The 18,921-nt window shown below is 36.9% G+C and overlaps 1 protein-coding gene across 2 annotated transcripts in view; it reads right to left on the bottom strand.

Annotated features, from left to right (window-relative positions):
- Positions 1-18,921, bottom strand: part of NSMCE2 (NSE2 (MMS21) homolog, SMC5-SMC6 complex SUMO ligase) — a 246,366-nt gene that overhangs the window by 193,096 nt on the left and 34,349 nt on the right. For both annotated transcript variants that reach the window (XM_043964840.1, XM_043964850.1), the window contains one exon: positions 6,565-6,671. In XM_043964840.1, coding sequence (XP_043820775.1) covers positions 6,565-6,671 — 107 coding nt within the window. The remainder of the gene's footprint in view (positions 1-6,564; positions 6,672-18,921) is intronic.

Below are 18,921 nucleotides of genomic sequence, written 5' to 3' on the forward strand. Positions count from 1 at the left end.
TCAAGTTTATCTCCTACATATAGTGGTGGCACTTGGAAGGAGACTGCTTGTCATGTTAATGAAAAGTTCATTTATTCCTATTTTTTCTTGTGATTTATAAAAGAAATGAGTGTTACTTTTATTAAATGTCTTAAACTATAGGTAAAATCACATTTTTGTTGTTTTTGTTAACATACTCAATTATGTTTGGTTTTCTTAGTATTGAAGCAAACCTGCATTCCTGACATAAATCAACCTGTTCATACTGTGTAATCTTTTTAATATGTTGTTGTAGCCCCTCTGTTAAATTTTTATTTCAATTATTTCATCAATGTTTATTAGGGATGTTGGTCGATAATTTTTTTTTGTTTTGACTCTTCCCAACTGAAGTATCAAGACCATATTGGCATTATGAAATAATTTATTAGCATTTTCTCTTTTCCTATTTTTGCAAAAACTTTCTATAGTATTGGAATTGTTCTTTGAATGTTTGAGAGAATTTACTTTAAAAATCCATCTGGTTTGGGGGTTTTGTTCCTTGATAGTTCATTTGTAACACATTCAATTTTCCCCCTAAGATTGGGTTTACTAAGCTTAAAAAAAAGTTATTATTTGGAATTATTGCATAATTATATATTATATTCTGAGTCAAGGCAAATTCACATTTTTTTCAGTCACCGTTATCCTCAATTGCTAAATCCATACGAGACTCCAATTATGGGAACTTACCATTTAAGACATTAATTGCCTTCATTCTGAGTTACCAGATGAAAGTTGGCCAAGATGCCAGTCAATCACAAGAGGAACACATACAAGAGTAGGCACTGAACTGTCACAGAAGGGGAGACATGCATGAAATCCAGGTACTGCACTGCCTTGGGAAAGGCCGAAAGAACAAACATTGGCAAGAGTTGAGGGTGGATTTTCTTGGTTTAATTTTCCTCCCACATAGCACTAGATGGCCAGGCTATGCCATCTCATCTTATGCCTGACTTCAATTCCCCCTCCTATATGCCTGATGCCATGGACATCACAATCCCATGGATCTTATTAAGTCTGACTCAGTTTCCCCACAGTATACTATACTGGCTGTCTGTAGCTCATTTCTCTTATCTCTCTCTTCTTTTATGGTAACCCCATAATTATATCAGGTGTCATCATAAATACAATGTTGCATTTGGCCTTGACATCTTCTACCAATTATATTATATCCTTTCTCATAATGGCATGAGGATAATTAGGCAAATGATACAAAAAATTGTTTTCTAAAGTAATATCACAATTGTCATCTCAATTTATTCTCCACAAGGGGGAGTGTAGTATATTAAGTTTTAGAGAATGTTTCAATTTTTGTTTTTATTATATGTTTAATGTGTAACAACTGGACCAATAATTGTAAAATCTCTAAAAGATTCTGAATTTCTTTAGACATGTTTTTGAGAAGTCTCATTGTTTGATTTGGTTATTGGCAAAGCTATTTAAAGTTGTGTTAAGATCAATTTTGTAGGAAACTTTCCAACTGATTACCAGTATCTGAAACACCTGAGAGACTTTACAATCCACCAGAAACTCTACAGCTGAAATTTGTTAGTTGATCATCAACATCCACACCTGAAAAACTTTCACTCCACAACTACACCCAGAGGACATCCCAAGAACCATCTGAGATAAGACTTTCAAAGACTTAAATGGACATTTTCCTGTTTTCCTTTTCCCCACTGCATACACTATTTGTAATATTCCTCTACTAAAGAGGAGTGTCCCCTTTAGTTTTTCTTTATTTGTAATGTCCACCTGCCAAAGGGGAGTGCCCCCTTTAGCTTCTGTCAATGAGTCGCTCAATTTATTTTCTCTCTTTTCATTCCCTTTACTTTGTTAGTCATAAGTATCTGTAATATTATTGCTTCATGTAAGAAAACCATGTTTCTTCATGAAGCACCGGGGAGAATGTGAGAATATTATTAGAGAGTATGGGTCCCAGAGTCCAGAAGTTACCTCACAATTCATGGACTGCCTTCAAGTCATGTCAATCAATGGACTTGAATGCTACCAGCCAATTAGCTTGGAGCTGTGTGTGGGGACCACCTTCTTCCTGTCCCTCAGGGAGCTTCTACTCAAGGAGACTCAGGATCTTGCTCTTTTATTTGGGAACAAGCTTGTAGTGGCAGAAGAAGCAGTCCAGGGTAGACAGGTTTCCTATCTTTCTGAACTTTACATGTTCTCTCTTTACTCTTCAATGTAAAGAATCGGTCCCCACATTAATGAATGCTTAATGCCCAAAGACTGGTGCTAAAGCTTCTAATTTAAGGCGACCACAGATTTAGTTTTACTCATCACAGTTTTTTTACATGTAACTTGGGGAAAATTCTAAATAAAAAAATTAAAATTAAAAAAAGAAGCCTATTATGTCCGAGGCAGTGTGCTACACATTAGGGATACATATATAAATTTAAGAAAAAGACAAGTCCCTGCCTTTAAGGAATTTACAATCTAATGGGTGATGATACTGCACAAAAAGAAACTGAAAAGAGAGGGGGGCTTAGGGAGAGGGGCCATCTTAAGGTACCCAGCATGGGGCAATGATCAGTGTAGAATTGAAAGTAAGATCAGTTGGTGGGACATGAAGAGGTAGCTGGCAATTCAGAGCCCTCTATAAAGGGATACCTTAAGAAATTTTTCCTCCCTCTGCCCTCCATCTAGAAGGTAGAGGGAACTAAAGGTACTGCGGTGGTACTGACTATTAAAGCTGAAGCATTCTCTGTGACGATTATTTATTGGTTCAAGGTTGTTGTTGTTTTAACTTTCAATTTTATTAATTTCTTATTTGATTTTCAGAATTTCTATTTTGGTGTTTAATTTCCCCCCCATTTGTTTGTTTTCTAGGGTTTTTAAACTGCATATGCAATTCACTAATCTGTTCTTTTCTTCATTGGCTTAACATATTTGGGGGAGGGGGGCAATGAAGGTTAAGTGACTTGTCCAGGGTCACACAGCTAGTAAGTATCAAGCGTGTGAGGCCAGATTTGAACTCAAGTCCTCCTGAATTCAGGGCCAGCGCTTCATCCACTGTGCCACCGAGCTGCCCCCTAAACATATTTTAAAAAATAAAATTTTCCCAAAGGAATGTTGTAGCTGTACACTATTGTTTTTATGATTTCTTCTTTGACACAAGTATTTGATACTATCAACCTTCAATTAATATTAATTATTGATTTAGTGGCCCTTTTCTGAATATAATTTTTATTGCATTGTGATTAGTAAAAGGTATGTTTGACATATTTGCTTTTCTTCATTTGAGATTTTTTCATGGCCCAGCATATAGCCAACATTTGTACATATGCCATCCACAGATAAGAATTATGAATACTTCTTTCTATTCCCATTTAATAATACCCAGAGATCTATCATTTACATTTATAATAATTCTATTCAGTGGCAGCTAGGTGGCTCAGTGAATAGAGCACCGGCCCTGGATTCAGAAGGACCTGAGTTCAAATCCGGCCTCAGACACTTAACACTTACTAGCTGTGTGACCCTGGGCAAGTCACTTAACCCCAATTGCCTCACTAAAATATATATATAGTTGGATTCTGATTTCTAACCCATTCTGGTATGCTCTTCCATTATATGGATGAATTCATCCACTGACATTCCTTCCACTTTATTCTCTTATACTTTTTCCAATCTTTGCTTATCTCCTTCACGTTACAAAAAAGGTGGTAAGGGAATGCACTCACTAAGAGCACTCTATATTTGATATACTAAGCTTCTGCTCCCTGGTAGTGACAAGAGAAAAAGGTGTATTCAAGAGATGCTGCAAAATTAAAATTTACAGGCCTTTACAACAGAGAGGGGAGGGATATAGAGATGGTGAGCAAAAAAGCATGATACCTAGGGTGCAGGTCCAAAGGATGGTGTTGATCTCTCCAGTGATGGAGAAGTTGGAGGGAGGGGAGCAGGATGAGAGTTTAAGGGAAAAGATAATGTGGCTTCAGTTTTGGACTCACGTTGAGTTTAAGATGTCAAACTGGATATCTAGTTTGAGATGTCTGAAAGGCAGTTGGAGATGTGAGTCTGGAGTTCAGCAGAGGGGTTAGGGTAGAAAAGGTAGACTCAATTACTACCCAGATATAAAACTGATGTCTTTGCTGGAGTAGTTTCTCTCTATCACAGAGATGTCCTTTCTTTGAAAAGACTGTATAATATTTACAACCCAGCAACAAATTCCTGCTTATTGTTGCTGATGAGGAATGGAATATAATAATGAGCAGTGTTGGATCTTCCATCACCTGAAGAAGGAAATTATCATTAAGGCAAATCTTTAAATTATTATCTGTTTGACTTTTAGAACAGAGAGTGCTCCAGCCTAGACAACAGAATTCCATTTTAATTACTAGATAATGCCTCTGTACCAGGCTTTTGACTTGTTTCCTAAACTTATCTATCTCTTCTTTCCACCAAGCTGCTCTATGATGCACACTGATATACTCTACATAATCAGGGAACTAGAGTTAGAGGTCCTCTGTCCTATCCTACCTGTGTGACCCTGAGAAAGTCATTTCTACTCTCTGGGTTACATGTAAAATGGAACATGTAAACATGTAAACTAACATGTAAAATGAGGACTTTGAATTAAATTTCTTCTAGTCTCTTCTAAGGTCTCTTCTAGTTGTCTGTGATCCTATGGCTATGAAAATACCACTTGTTTTGCCTACTTCAAGATCAATCAATAAACATTTATTAATCAGCTATTATGTGCCAGGTACTGTGCTAAGAACTAGAAATACACAAAAAAAAGGAAAAAAGGAGAGCATAAGACAATCCCTGCCCCTACCCATACGTGTATGTATGTATTGTTCAGTCTTTGTGACCCCATTTGAGGTTTTCTTGGCAAATATGCTAGAGTGCTTTGCCATTTCCTTCTCCAGCTCATTTTGCAGTTGAGGAAACTGAAGCAAAAAAGGTCACATGACTTTCCCAGAGTCACACAGTTAGTAAGGGTCTGAGGCTGGGTTTGAACTCAGTTCTTCCTGACTTCAAGCCCAGCATCCTATCCAACTGCTCCACCAACATGCCCATGTATGTATAAATATATACACATATATTACATATATATAAAAAAGCCATGTACAAGATAAATAGGAAATAATTAACAGAGGGAAGGTACTTGAATTAAGAGGGGTTAAGGAAGGCTTCCTGTAGAAAAGTGGAATTTTAGTTGGGACTTAAAGGAAGTCAGGGAGATTTGTAGGTAGAATGGAGGAGGGAAAAACAGACACATTTAGTTTGTGTCTTCTCCCCCTCACTAGTTCTCGGACTTTTGTATATATGTATATCTTCTTTATATGCAATGGTATGTAAATAAGTTAGGACAATGTAAAATAATTAAAGAGGCAGCTAGGTGATACAATAGATAGAACAGCTGTGCCTAATTCAGAAAGACCTGAGTTCAAATTCTGCCTCATATCCAGCCTTGGATACTTACTAGATGACATGTGACCCTGGACAAGTCACTTAGCCTGTTTCCCTCAGTTTCCTCAACTCTAAAATAAGGATAATAAGAACACCTACCTCACAAGGTTGTGAAAGTAATGACTTGTTTAATACCATTTCCTACAGGGTTGTTGTTTGCAATGTTTATACCACATACAATGACAACTGCACCATTTCCTTTTAAAAAAAAATCAATAATTGTATGACTAACAATTACAATAAGCATTAGTGAAGTATTTAGAAAAAAAGTCACTTAAAACTACCTTAAAAAGAAAAAAAGTTTTAATGAACCATGACAAAACAAACACTTTCACATGTTTATGAAAAACACTTATTAATTTGCATTTAAAGACATAGCTTATATTACTTCAGCTACTAGATCAACTTCTGAGAGACTTAATTTATGGAGTATTTTCAGGTACCCACCAGTAAAAAATAACAAATAAGAAAACCAAAAGCACAGGTTGTTACCCTTTAGTACAGGCATAATGAACTCAATTTAATAAGGAGTTTACACTGCTCAGAGGGCAAAGAATTTCTGAGAAATAATACTGCAATCTGATTGCTCATTTCTTACTCAATGTGTACTGAATAGGACATTACTATGTTCCCACCCTAACTGCAATCTATGTTGTTCCTGTGGCAGCTGGAGTCAACAAAATTAACTTTGGCTTCTAGAAAAATCAAAAGGCCAGCCTTTTGCATTTTTAAACTTGTCCTTGAATTTGTCACATTTTACCTCAGTTTGTAGTAAATAAATATATACAACTTAAAAATGAAGAATGAATAACCAAGTTGATTCTAAGTTCTATATTTAAAAAGAGTTAACAAAGAACAATTATGTCAAGTTTGGGTGAAGGTTGTTTCTTTGCTTGTTTTTTGGAATTTTAGAGGAATCTACAAGAAGAACTTACAATGTGAACAGGTTTTTAAAAATGGTCTGGAATAGAAGATCAAACAGAATCAAATACAAATTTACCATCAGTTAACTCAGACTTGCCTAATTTAGAAATATTTTTCAAATTTCTGTCACTTGAGATATTCTAAACAAGAGGAAAACATAAAGTAGGCTAGTAAAAATATTAAACATACCTGATTTATGGTAGCTTCAACTGCTGTTATATACTGGTTCAGATCTCGATTCATTTCAACATATTCAGACATCAGCTCTTCCATATTGTAATCATCACCTATATCAGCTGCAAGATAAAATATAGTAGTAATTTTTTCTTCTCTCCAAAAATTTACAGCCAGAAGTATACCAATATAGTCTATGGTTTTTTTATATTTAGTTATCAAAAAATGTTTACCTTTTAATCTTTTTTCTAATTACATGTAAAACAAATTTTAACATTCATTTTTTTAAAGTTTTGAGTTCCAAATTCTCTCTCATCCTTCTTGCCCCCTCCCGTCATTTACAAGGTTAACAATTTGATATGGGTTATACATGTACAATCATGCAAAACATATTTCTATATCAGTCATGTTGTGAAAGAAAACACAATATCACACCACCCTAGCCCCCTGCCAAAAAAAACCTCAAGAAAATAAAGTATGCTTCAATCTGCACTCAAACTCCACGGGATCTTTCCCTGGAGATGAAAAGCATTTTTCATCACAAGTACTTCTGAATTTTCTTAAATCACTGTATAACTGAAAATAGATAAGTCATTCACAGTTGATCATTGCACAATATTATTGTTACTGTGTACAATGTTCTTCTGGTTCTACTCATTTAACTTTGCAGTAGTTTGTGTAAGTCTTTCCAGGTTTTTCTGAAAGCATCCTGTTGATCATTTCTTATATATAGAACAATAGTATTCAATCATAATTATATATACCACAACTTGTTCAACCATTCCCCAATTTATTCTCTCAATGTCCAATGCTTTGCCAACACAAAAAGAGCTGCTATAAATATTTTTACACATAGAGTTCCTTTTTCTTTCTTTTTTTTTTAAATCTCTTTTCGGGGCAGCTAGGTGGCATAGTAGATAGAGCAACAGCCCTGGATTCAGGAGGACCTGAGTTAAAATCTGGCCTCAGACCCATGACAGTTACTAGCTGTATGACCCTGGGCAAGTCACTTAACCCCAACTGCCTCACCAAAAAAAAAAAGAAAACAGAAAAAAAAATCTCTTTTCAATACAAACCTAGCAGTGGTATTACTGAGTCAAAGGATATGCACAGTTTTATAGACATAGTTCCAAACTGCTCTCCAGAATAGCTGAATCAATTCACAACTCTACCAACAGTGCATTAGTTTCCCAATTTTCCCATCTTCCTTCCAATATTTGTTATTTTCCCTGTCATTTAGCCAATCTAATAGGTATAACGTACTACCCTGGAGTCATTTAAATTTGAATTTCTTAATCAATAGTGATTTAGAGCATTATTTTCATTGACCATAGATAGCTTTGCTTTCTTCATCTGAAAATTGTTCATATCCTTTGACAATTTATCAATTGGGGAATTACTTGTGTTCTTATAAATTTGATTCAGTTCTCTATATAATTTGGAAAGGAGGGCTTTATCAGAAAAATTTAATGTAAAAAAAAATTCCCAGTTTTCTGCTTCCCATCTAATCTGGGTTGCATTGGTTTTATTTGTACAAAACATTTTTAATCTAATGTTATCAAAATTATCTATTTTACATCCCATAATGATCTCTATCTCATTTGGTCATAAATTCTTCCTTTATCTATAGATCTGACAGATAAACTATTCCAAGCTCCCCTAATTTGCTTATGGTATCACCCTTTATGTTTAAATGATGTATCCATTTTGACCTTATCTTGTATATAGTATGAAATATTGGTCTATACCTAATTTCTGCCAAATTGTTTTCCAGTTTTCCCAGAAGGTTTTGTTAAACAGTAAGTTCTTGTCCCCAAGGCTTGGATCTTTGGATTTATGAAACACTAGATTACTATGGTCACTTACTATTGTGTATAGTATACCTAATCTATTCCACTGATCCACCACTCTTGTTTCTTAGTCAGTTCCAGACTGTTTTGATAATTACTGCTTTGTAGTATAGTTTGACATCTGGTCCAACTAAGCTACCTTCCCCCACATTTTTTTTTTTGAGATATTTTATTTTTTCCATTACATGTAAAGATAGTTCTCAACTTTTGTTTATACTTCCCTCACATTTTTAAAAGCAATTCCCTTAATATTCTTTTTTTTTTTTTTAAGTGAGGCAATTGGGGTTAAGTGACTTGCCCAGGGTCACACAGCTAGTAAGTGTTAAGTGTCTGAAGCTGGATTTGAACTCAGGTACTCCTGACTCCTGGGCCAGTGCTCTCTATCCACTGCACCACCTAGCTGCCCCTCCCTTGATATTCTTGACCTTGTTTTTTCCTGGACAAATTTTATTATTTTTTTCTAATGCTATAATTTTTTGATAGTTTGATTGGTATGGCACTGAATAAGTAAGTTAATTTAGGCTAAATTGTCACATGTTACAGTGGCTCAGCCTACCCATGAGCAATTAATATTTTTCCAATTTATTTTAGATTTGACTTTATTTGTGTGAAAAGTGTTTTGTTATTGTGCTCATCATGTGTAATCTCATCTTTGTTGGTGATGCATTCACCCTTTTCATTTTTGATATTGGTAATTTTAAAAAAATCAAATTGATGAATGGTATTATTTTATTGGAGGAGGGGGTTTCCCCATAAAAGCAGATCCTATTTTTATTATTAGTTCAATGGTTTTCTTACTTTCAATTTTATTAATCTCTCCTTCGATTTTCAGGATTTCTAATTTGGTATTTAATTGTGGATTTTTAATTTGTTCTTTTTCAATTTTTTCTGATCTGCTCATTTTCTATTTTATTGATGTTTAGCATTTAGAAATTATACTGCTTTAGCTGCATCTCATAAATTTTGTTTTTGTTTTTTCTGAGATCAGGATTGCTACCCTTGCTTTTTTTACTTCAGCTGAAGCATAATAGATTCAGCTGTAAACCCTTACCTTTACTCCATGTCTGTCTTTCTGTTCCAAGCGTGTTTCTTGTAAAACAACATATTGTAGGATTCTCGTTTTTAATCCACTCTTCTATCTGCTTACATTTTATGAGTAAGTTCTTCCCATTCCCATTCACAGTTATGATTACTGTGTATTTTCCTCCATCCTGCTTCCCCCAACCCCATTTATCCTCGCTCTCCTTTCACCCTGTCCCTTCTTAAAAGTGTTTTACTTCTGGCCACCACCTCCCCCAAACTACACTCCCTTCTATCGCCCCCCCTTTTTCTAATCTCCCCCCCCCTCCACTTCCTTGCAGGTTAAGATAGATTTTTTTTCTTTTTGCAACCTTTTTTTTAAATAATATTTTATTTTCCCCCAATTACATGTAAAGGAAATTTTAACAGTTTTTAAATGTTGAATTCCAAGTTCTCTCCCTCTCCCATCCTTCCTGAGATGGTAAGTAGTATGATATAGGTTATGCCTGTGCAATCATGCAAAACATATTTCCATATTAGTCATGTGAAAAAAGACACAAACAAAAAAAAAAAGAAAAAAGAAAGTGGAAAATAGTATGCTTTCATCTGCATTCAGACTGTCAATTTTTAATTTGGATGTAGATAGCATTTTCCATCATGAGTCTATTGGAAATATCCTGTATCACCATATTGATCAGAATAGCTAAGTCTTTCACAGTTGATCACTGAACAATATTGCAGTTACTCTGTACAATGTTCTACTGGTTCTACTCACTTCACTTTGCATCAGTTCATGTAAGTTTTTCCAGGTTTTTTGGAAATCATGCTGCTCATCATTTCTTATAGCACAACAATATTCCAATATAATCATATACTTGTTACTTGTTCAGCCATTCTTCAATTGATAAGTGTCACAGGGAGGGGGAGGGGAGAATGTGGGTCCTTAGGTATTCCTCAATAAAGAATTACACTCTCACACACAGTCCAATTAGAATTAAAGTGGTCTTTTATTTAGTGCTAAAGAAAGTGACCAAGTGCAAAGTCAAAGACTTTACCCCTAGGAGAAGGTGGCTTAGAAACATCCTCCTTCCTGAACAGAAGGCAGGAAAAAGGTTTTATAGAGGATAGATGGGGTGTCCACTTGAAAATGTAAAGTTCCTTTTTGGAGTGGGGTAGGGAAGCCTGGATGCTTATTATATTCATGAAAGTCCAGGGGGATTTTTTTTTAAATGATGGTCATGACCTTTGGGGTTATCACTGTCTCCTAGCTCCAGTCAGGTAGTAGCCACACCTAACTGACTTTCCTACCATAGAATTTTATCTCCCCTTACTTCTTCAATATGTCTGTCCTGATATCTAGTTAGTCGATCTAAACTTTAATAGTCTCTAGATTCCTCAATATGTCTGTTGTCTGGTCATCTTTGGTTTTGCCTCTCACAGGAGAAACTTCTTCTGATTTATCCTAAGTACCATGTCAATAGGTAACTTCTCAATTTCCAATTCTTTGCCACCACAAAAAGAATTGCTATAAATATTTTTGTCCAAATTGGTACCTTCTCCTTTTGATCTTTCTGGGATACAGACCGAGTAGTGGTATTGCTGAGTCAAATTCCCCATCACAATGTGAGCTCCATGAGAGCAGAGACTGACTTTTCTATTTGTGTCCCAGCTCTTAGAATTAGGAATGATATATAGCATATAGGAAATACTTAATAAATTCTTCATTCACTCCTATAGGAAACCAAAGTAGAATAGTGGAAGTATCATTGAATTTGGATTCAGAAAAACAGATTCAGAGCTTTCCTGCATTACTTATTACTAGTGTGACCTTGGGAAAATCATTTAGCCTCAGGCCCTCAGTTTTCCTCATCTATAAAATGAGAGGGCTGTACTAGATAATCTCTAAGGTCCTATTCTGTTCTAAATCTATGATTCTTCTCTTATGTTTGGTTGGTATCACTCCCTCAGATTACATAAGTACTTTGTTTTATAGTTCACTAATACACTACTCTTTAGTAGCTGCCCCCTGGGGAACGAACTGGTTAGTTCCAGTTGGGCAATGCTTCTATTTCCTCCCTCCCCTTCCTCGTCATCTTCCTCTTCTCCTTCTGTATATGTGAAGAGTCACACACTTACATGTGGGTGCTGGGCCCAAAGAAATATAAATTTTGATTGCTTATACTTCACAAGATATCTCGTGGCTTGGAGGCTATGATTCTTTTCTTCTCTATTTATTCTATCATTTTGTATTGTTTTCAAAGAACTGGGACAATTAACTTTTTTTTTGTCTCATGTAGTTTTCATTTATGATTTCTTGAAATACATTTCTGTTGAACCAGGCACGATACAAAGTCCACAGGAATTCAAATGGAGCTACTTGACTATGCCTTTAAACCCAAATCACTCTGGCTCTCACTGATTGGCCAATAATAGGTGCCAGTCCAAGCCTCACCTGTTTTGGTTTTGATGGCTCAGAGTGATGTAAATAGCAATTGATTCTGTTCTGGCCAGAAACTCTGAGGGTCTTTCCCTCCCAGACTGATTCTTTTGTGGAGTCAAACTAGGTCATCTTTTGCCTCATTTCTTACCTAGCCTTTATTCACAGAATAGGTGTTGCCTCATATAAACTGAAACCTGGAAGGGACCTTAGCTTTAAAAGGCTAGGTTCTAGGTGGATTCAAGAGGACCTGAGTTCAAATCTGGCCTCAGACACTTAACACTTCCTAGCTGTGTGACCCTGGGCAAGTCACTTAACCCTCATTGCCCCGCAAAGAAAGAAAGACAGAAAGGAAGGAAGGAAGGAAGGAAGGAAGGAAGGAAGGAAGGAAGGAAGGAAGGAAGGAAGGAAGGAAGGAAGGAAGGAAGGAAAGAAAGAAAGAAAGAAAGAAAGAAAGAAAGAAAGAAAGAAAGAAAGAAAGAAAGAAAGAAAGAAAGAAAGAAAGAAAGAAAGAAAGAAAGAAAGAAAGAAAGAAAGAAAGAAAGAAAGAAAGAAAAGGGGTGTGTGTGTGAGAAAAAGGCCAGGGTCACCATCTTGACCTATGTCTTGTGACTGGACTCAATGACCCTGGAGGAGAGAGTGAGGCTGATGACTTTACACAGCCCTGCTTCACTGACATCCAATTCACTTGCAAGTAAAGACATCACCTTCTTGATGTCATTGCTCCTCTTTGAGAAGCAATGCAATATAGTGAAATATAACCAGCTATCTGCACCACTAAGTATATCTTATCTTACTACTACTACTACACTATAAACTCCTTTCAGTTAAGGGCTGAATATATTTCGAACTTTGAATCTCCTACAGTTCCTCACACAGTGTGCTTTTTTAAAAAACGTCCTTTATTTCTCTCTCTCTCTCTCTCTCTCTCTCTCTCTCTCTCTCTCTCTCTCTCTCTCTCTCTGGTGAGGGAAGGCAATTGGGGTTTAGTGACTTGCCCAGTTCACACAGCTAATAAGTGTTTGAGACCACATTTGTTTTGTTTTTTGTTTTTAGTGAGGCAATGGGGGTTAAGTGACTTGCCCAGGGTCACACAGCTAGTAAGTGTTAAGTGTCTGAGGCCGGATTTGAACTCAGGTACTCCTGACTCCAGGGCTGGTGCTCTATCCACTGCACCACCTAGCTGCCCCAACCACATTTGAACTCACATCCTCCTGACTCCAGGGCAAGTACTCTGTCCACTGCATCACCTCACTGCCCACCTACCCACCCCCCCTTTTTGGGCAGCTTTATACTTCATTTTATTTCCACATAAATAAAGTTTAGGACACTTTAATTCCCCCCCAAAAAAAATTTTTACTCTAAAGACTACTTAATGCATGCTCAATCAGCCCAAAGGTTCCTTTCAGAGGGGGAGCTGCCAACCCTACAACATGTCCTGGTGCAAACACTGGCTACAGAGCTGGTGTCTACCACTCTAAGGCTTGAACTATTTTATGTGAAATGTCCTGGACAGTGGAATATTCCAGTAGCAATCTAGGTGGAGTCAAAAAATAAGACAGATGGAAAAGGGGCCTCAAAAATGTCTCAGAGGCAATTGATCTGAATTTTACTGGAATTATGATGGAGGGAACTATTCTTGGTCCAGATGGTACTTAATGGGCTAAGCAATAGTGGATAGTCCTTTCCTTCCTCTGGCCAGGAGGCATGAAATCATTCATTTTATAAGAAATGCTTCACACACATGAGCCATTGCCGTGTTGTGGGCTGAACGGCTCTTACTAAGTGTTTGCTGTGCTTGTCCTATTGTTCTATTAAAAATTTCAGATGCTTTAAAATCTAAATTATTTTAAGGAAAATATCAGCCCCTGTCCAAAAGGGACAGGCAGCACAAAGGTAAAAGTAAATTAGAATGGCAGAAAAATAATAGCAAAAAGAAGCTCATAAGGATGTTTTAAAATTTGTACTTGGAAATGATATGATATAAGGAAGCATCGCTGACTTTTTAAAATACATATTTATAAATGTATACACTTAGATGTTATCTTTTCACAAGTTCTGAGGAAGTGACACTAGAGGGATAATACAAAAATCATTTGTAGTTCATTTTTAAGCATCTCATCCCCAGTAGATTTAGAATCCTGATTATTTTGCTTATGGTATTCTTTAATTTTCATTTCCTGAACACATCACAACCTATAATAGTATATGAGGTCCTGGAACTATAAATAATAGGAAACAGCTAGGCCAAGATTAACATTTACCAAAGGGAATTTAAGCACTTATAATTAAGAATCTGTAATATAGATATAAAGTTTATAAATAATTAATATTACAGAAGAAAATATAAGTGACAGCTTTCAGAGAAACACAGAATTTGAAAACTGAAAGGGACCTTGGAGCTCATCTTAGTCAGACCCATGGCTACAGGCATCCCCATCAAACATACCTGGCAGCAAGTGATTGTCCTGGCTCTGCCTGAAGAGCTTACTGGGCAGTCCATTTCGCTTTTGCACAAATGAGTCATTAGAAGTTTTTCTTGACTGACTAAATCTGCCTCTGCAACTTGCACCCCGTGCTCCTACCTTTGCTGTCTTGGGCAACCCTTCCTCCGTGTATCAGCCCTTCAAATGCAGCAAGACAGCTATTACAGTCCCCGCTCCCCGGCCCCCCCCCCCTTCTCTTTTCCAAGTTATACATAGCTAGTTCCTTCAACCAATCTTCATATGACATGGACCCATTCACCATCCTGCTTGCCCTCCTTCATATACTCCCAAGCTAATTGATTTCCTTCTTAAACCAAAGTGACCAGAAGTGAACACAGTACTACTCCCAAAGACACTGACATCTGAAAAAGGCAGAAAAGAGTGGGACTATAACTTCTCTTTCCCTGGGAGACAGGTCTCTCTTAATGCAGCACAAAATCACATTCACTTTTTTGGCTACAAAGTCACAACTACTGATTTATAGTGAACTTGTAGGCCATTAAAACCCCCAGATCTTTTTCAGAACTTCTGCCTCCCCCACCTTATACTTGTAAAGTTCATTCTTTTTTTTTTCCCCCAAGAGCATGACTCTATATTTATTCCTATTAAAGTTCACTTTTAGATTCAACCCAATGCTCTGACCTGTCAAGATCTTCTTGAATTCTGACAGTCATCTACGGTATTAGCTTTCCCTCTCAGGTTTGTGTCATCTGCCAGTTTTATGGGCATACCATCTATACCTTTATTCAAGTCACTGATAAAAATGTTAAAAAGTTCAAGGCCAGCACCAGCCCTGGATTCAGGAGGATCTGAGTTCAAATCTAGCCCCAAACATTTGACACTTACTAGCTGTGTGACCCTGTGCAAGTCACTTAACCCTCATTGCCGGGCGGGGGGGGGGGGGGGGAATCTAGGCAAACTATATCCAAAGTATCCCTAGATACTACTAGATTAGTAATTCTGTCCAAATAATAATAATAATAAAGGAAAAGAAGTTAATCTGGCAGTTAATGAAACCTTAATAGTTTTTTGTAATCACTACTTTCCTTTCTAGAGGTTTCTCAACCTTCTCTTAATGATCCATTCTAGAATTTCCTAGGGAACAAAGTCAAGCTCACTGACCTATAGTTTGCACTTTCTTTCTTTATTGAAAATTGGGATAGCTGCCCTTTTCCATCCCATCTTGAGGTGCCTCTCCCATTTTCTACGCTCCCTCAAATAATGCTGGCAATGATCCAACAATCCTATCTGCCAGTTCTCTCAGAACCCAAGGGTATAATTCACCTGGGCCAGATAGTCATCAAAGATAGTCAGGTGCTCTATTATTATGTCTTATTATCTTGCGTATCAACTCCTATTTGCACTTCTGTTTTCTCATTTCCAGTATAAAGGTGACTCTTCTTTTCAGAGAAAACAGAAAGAAAGATAGAATGGAACAGCTTTGCCCTCTCTCTTGCTGGTCACCCTTGTCCAATCCACCCCAACAAAGGTTTCTATCCCTTCACTAAGCTTCCTTTTTCTCCCAATATTCCTTATAAATAAACACAATTTTTGTCAACTCTTGCTTTCCTTAGTAGATGTAGCTCTTTCTGAGCTTTAGCATCCTTCCCAGAAATTTTATAGGATTGCCAATGCTAGTGACTTCCCTCTGATAGTACCTCCCATTTATATATAGATATAGATATATTTTGTACACAGTTATTTATATGTTGGCTTTCACCCTAAGAATGTGAGTTCAAGGCACATGGTAAACAATTCATAAATGCTTGTTAACACTGATGAGTAATATGCATCTTCTGCTAACTGGCCTTGCTTCTGTCTTCTGTACGTTTCTTTTTGAAAGTTAGTCATTCTTTTCTAACATCCTGGGAAAGACTGCTGAGAACAGCACTGCAAAACATCCAAATGTCTGGAAGGCCTAGGAGCTCTTTTCAATTGCTATAGGTGTCATCTTAGAAATGACAGGAATTACAAAACTCTTAGGACATCTGAAGTAGTTTAAACCTGTGATGAGACTGAATTCTATTTGGGGATGAAATGAAACCAAAGAACAACAACAGAGTGATTCTGCAGGTAAACCCAAAAGAACCATATAAATCTAGAGAAAAGTCGTTCTCATTCATGAAAATAATGACACAATTTAGGCAAGTTCCTACCAGGGCCATTAAACAAAGAGGTTGTATGATAACATTGCTCTCAAGGGCTTAGACCATTACAGAAAGCTAGCTAAAGCCTAAATTTGTTCTCTTCTTCCCTTGCCCCAACCATGGTGTACGGCTTAGCTAGAAATTTTAAAATCAAAATATGAACTTAAGGAAGGGCTAGGCTCATTTTCCCAAACTATTTATTTGTTTAATAACCTGGTCTATGAAATGACCTGTGTTTTAAGAATTTCAAAGGCATCTTATTAACTTACAAAAGGGCTCCCCATATCTACATGACAGCTTATACCCTTTAGGCAAGCTTTCAGTGCCTTCCACATATTGGTCCCAACCTGCTTTCCAACTTAATCAACACTACTCCACAATACTAAATTTCTTATCACTTCTCTCAAAACCCTAATTTACAGCACATTCCTAACTCCATCCTTACCCAAATCTTTCCTTCCTCCTCCCACACACACCATCTCTGGAAGCCTCCTCCACCTCTCCAAAGCCTATCCATAAGTCAAAGTCTAGTTCATCTTGAAGTCTAACTTCTATGATTTTAAATCACATTCTAGGGGCAGCTAGGTGGCACAGTGGATAGAGCACTGGCCCTGGATTCAGGAGGACCTGAGTTCAAATCCAGCCTCAGACACTTAACACTTATTAGCTGTGTGACCCTGGGCAAGTCACTTAACCCCAATTGCCTTACCAAAAAAAAATCACATTCTGTGGAGTGTTAGTGCAGTGGTGATCCCTAGGAATATCTGAGACTATTTTAGGAGGTTTTCTTAACTCCGATCCAAAATTATTTTGATAATCACACAAAGACCTTTTAAAATTCTAACATGGTAAATATCAATATAATAGATATAATTTACATAAACAAAGGAGTCCAGAGAGTAAAAGGTTTGAGAACTTTGTGGAGAAAGTACCAAATGGTTCTCAAGAACACCTGGATTAAAATGCTACTTAGATACTTAATAGCTGTGTGATGCTGAGCAAGTCAATTAACCTCTCTGAGCATCACTCTCCTCATCCATGAGGAGGAGATAATAATAGTAATAACTTCACAGGGTTGTGAGAATCTAATGAAATATATACATATTTAATCTTTTATGTATATATATGATATATGTATACATGCAAAGTGCTTTATAAACTTCGAAACGCTATATTATGATTATATTGTTATATTACATATGTTTATAATTACAAAAGTAATGTAATATAATTTAAATTAAGGAGCAGCTACATGGCACAGTGGATAAAGTGCCAGTTGTAGGGTCAGGAAGACTCATCTTCCTGAATTCATATCTGGTCATGGAAACTTGCTAGCTGTGTGACCCTGAGCAAGTCACTTACCCTTGTTTGCTTCAGTTGCCTCATCTGTAAAATGAGCAGGAGAAGGATATGGCAAACAAGTCAAGTGTGTTTGCCAACCCCCAAACAAGGAAGCAAAGAGTCAAACATGACTAAAACAACTAAACAACTACTACAAAATTTTAAATTGAGTAATTCTGAATTTCTTTAATGTTTTTGTCTATACCATTCATTTAGCATATATCATAGACTGACTTGTGTTGTTTTTTTCATAGAAGTCATTTCTTTCTCCCTAAATTATGACACAGGGACTTTGTCAAATTTCTAGGTATTACCACAGAGCGCAGGCCAAGGCCTTACATGTAACAAACTGTACTGATTGATTGCAGCAACTCTTCTCTCTTCAACAAATAATCATTTAACAACTAGGAAAACTCATTCTTTTGGAGAGTAGAGCTTGACCTAATTCCAGATGATAATGATGATGATAATAACAGTAATAATAGCTAGCACCTACTATGTGCCAGGCACTTTGCAAATATTATCTCATTCAATCCTCACAAGGGAATATCAACAGGCAATCACAACTTCAAAAACTTATATGAAAACTAGGTTTATTACAAGAGAAACGAACACACATGTGGAACCCAAAGAGTTCACAATCCATGCAGAAGTTTACATTTTTATAACAGCATGACAAAGGAAGGAGGAGATACCAGGAAGGGCCCAGCATGGGAGGGGGTAGGAAAAGGACAAAACCCCTCCCAAAGGGGAGGAAGAAGGGCATGGCAAAAGCCACATGCTTTTCCCCTGAGAACTGCTAACCTATGAAGATAGGATGCTCTGCTCATCTACATGGGGTCCCAGATGCACAAGCCTAGTGCCGACTGTCTGGTTAGTACCTGTCTTGACTCCCAAGGACACACAGGGAGTCCACATTGGGAAGAAAACAACACATTATATCAGCCTAGGTGGGGGGCCTCCTGCATGCTCTGGATCCAATGTTTCTGGAAAATATGGTAATTCAAAAAGACAAGTTCAGGGAACCCCTTAACACTCCTTAATAATAGGTATTATTATTATCCCCATTAAAATGGGGAGGAAGTTGAGAA

Source organism: Dromiciops gliroides, chromosome 1, assembly GCF_019393635.1.
Source record: "Dromiciops gliroides isolate mDroGli1 chromosome 1, mDroGli1.pri, whole genome shotgun sequence".
NCBI lineage: Eukaryota > Metazoa > Chordata > Mammalia > Microbiotheria > Microbiotheriidae > Dromiciops > Dromiciops gliroides.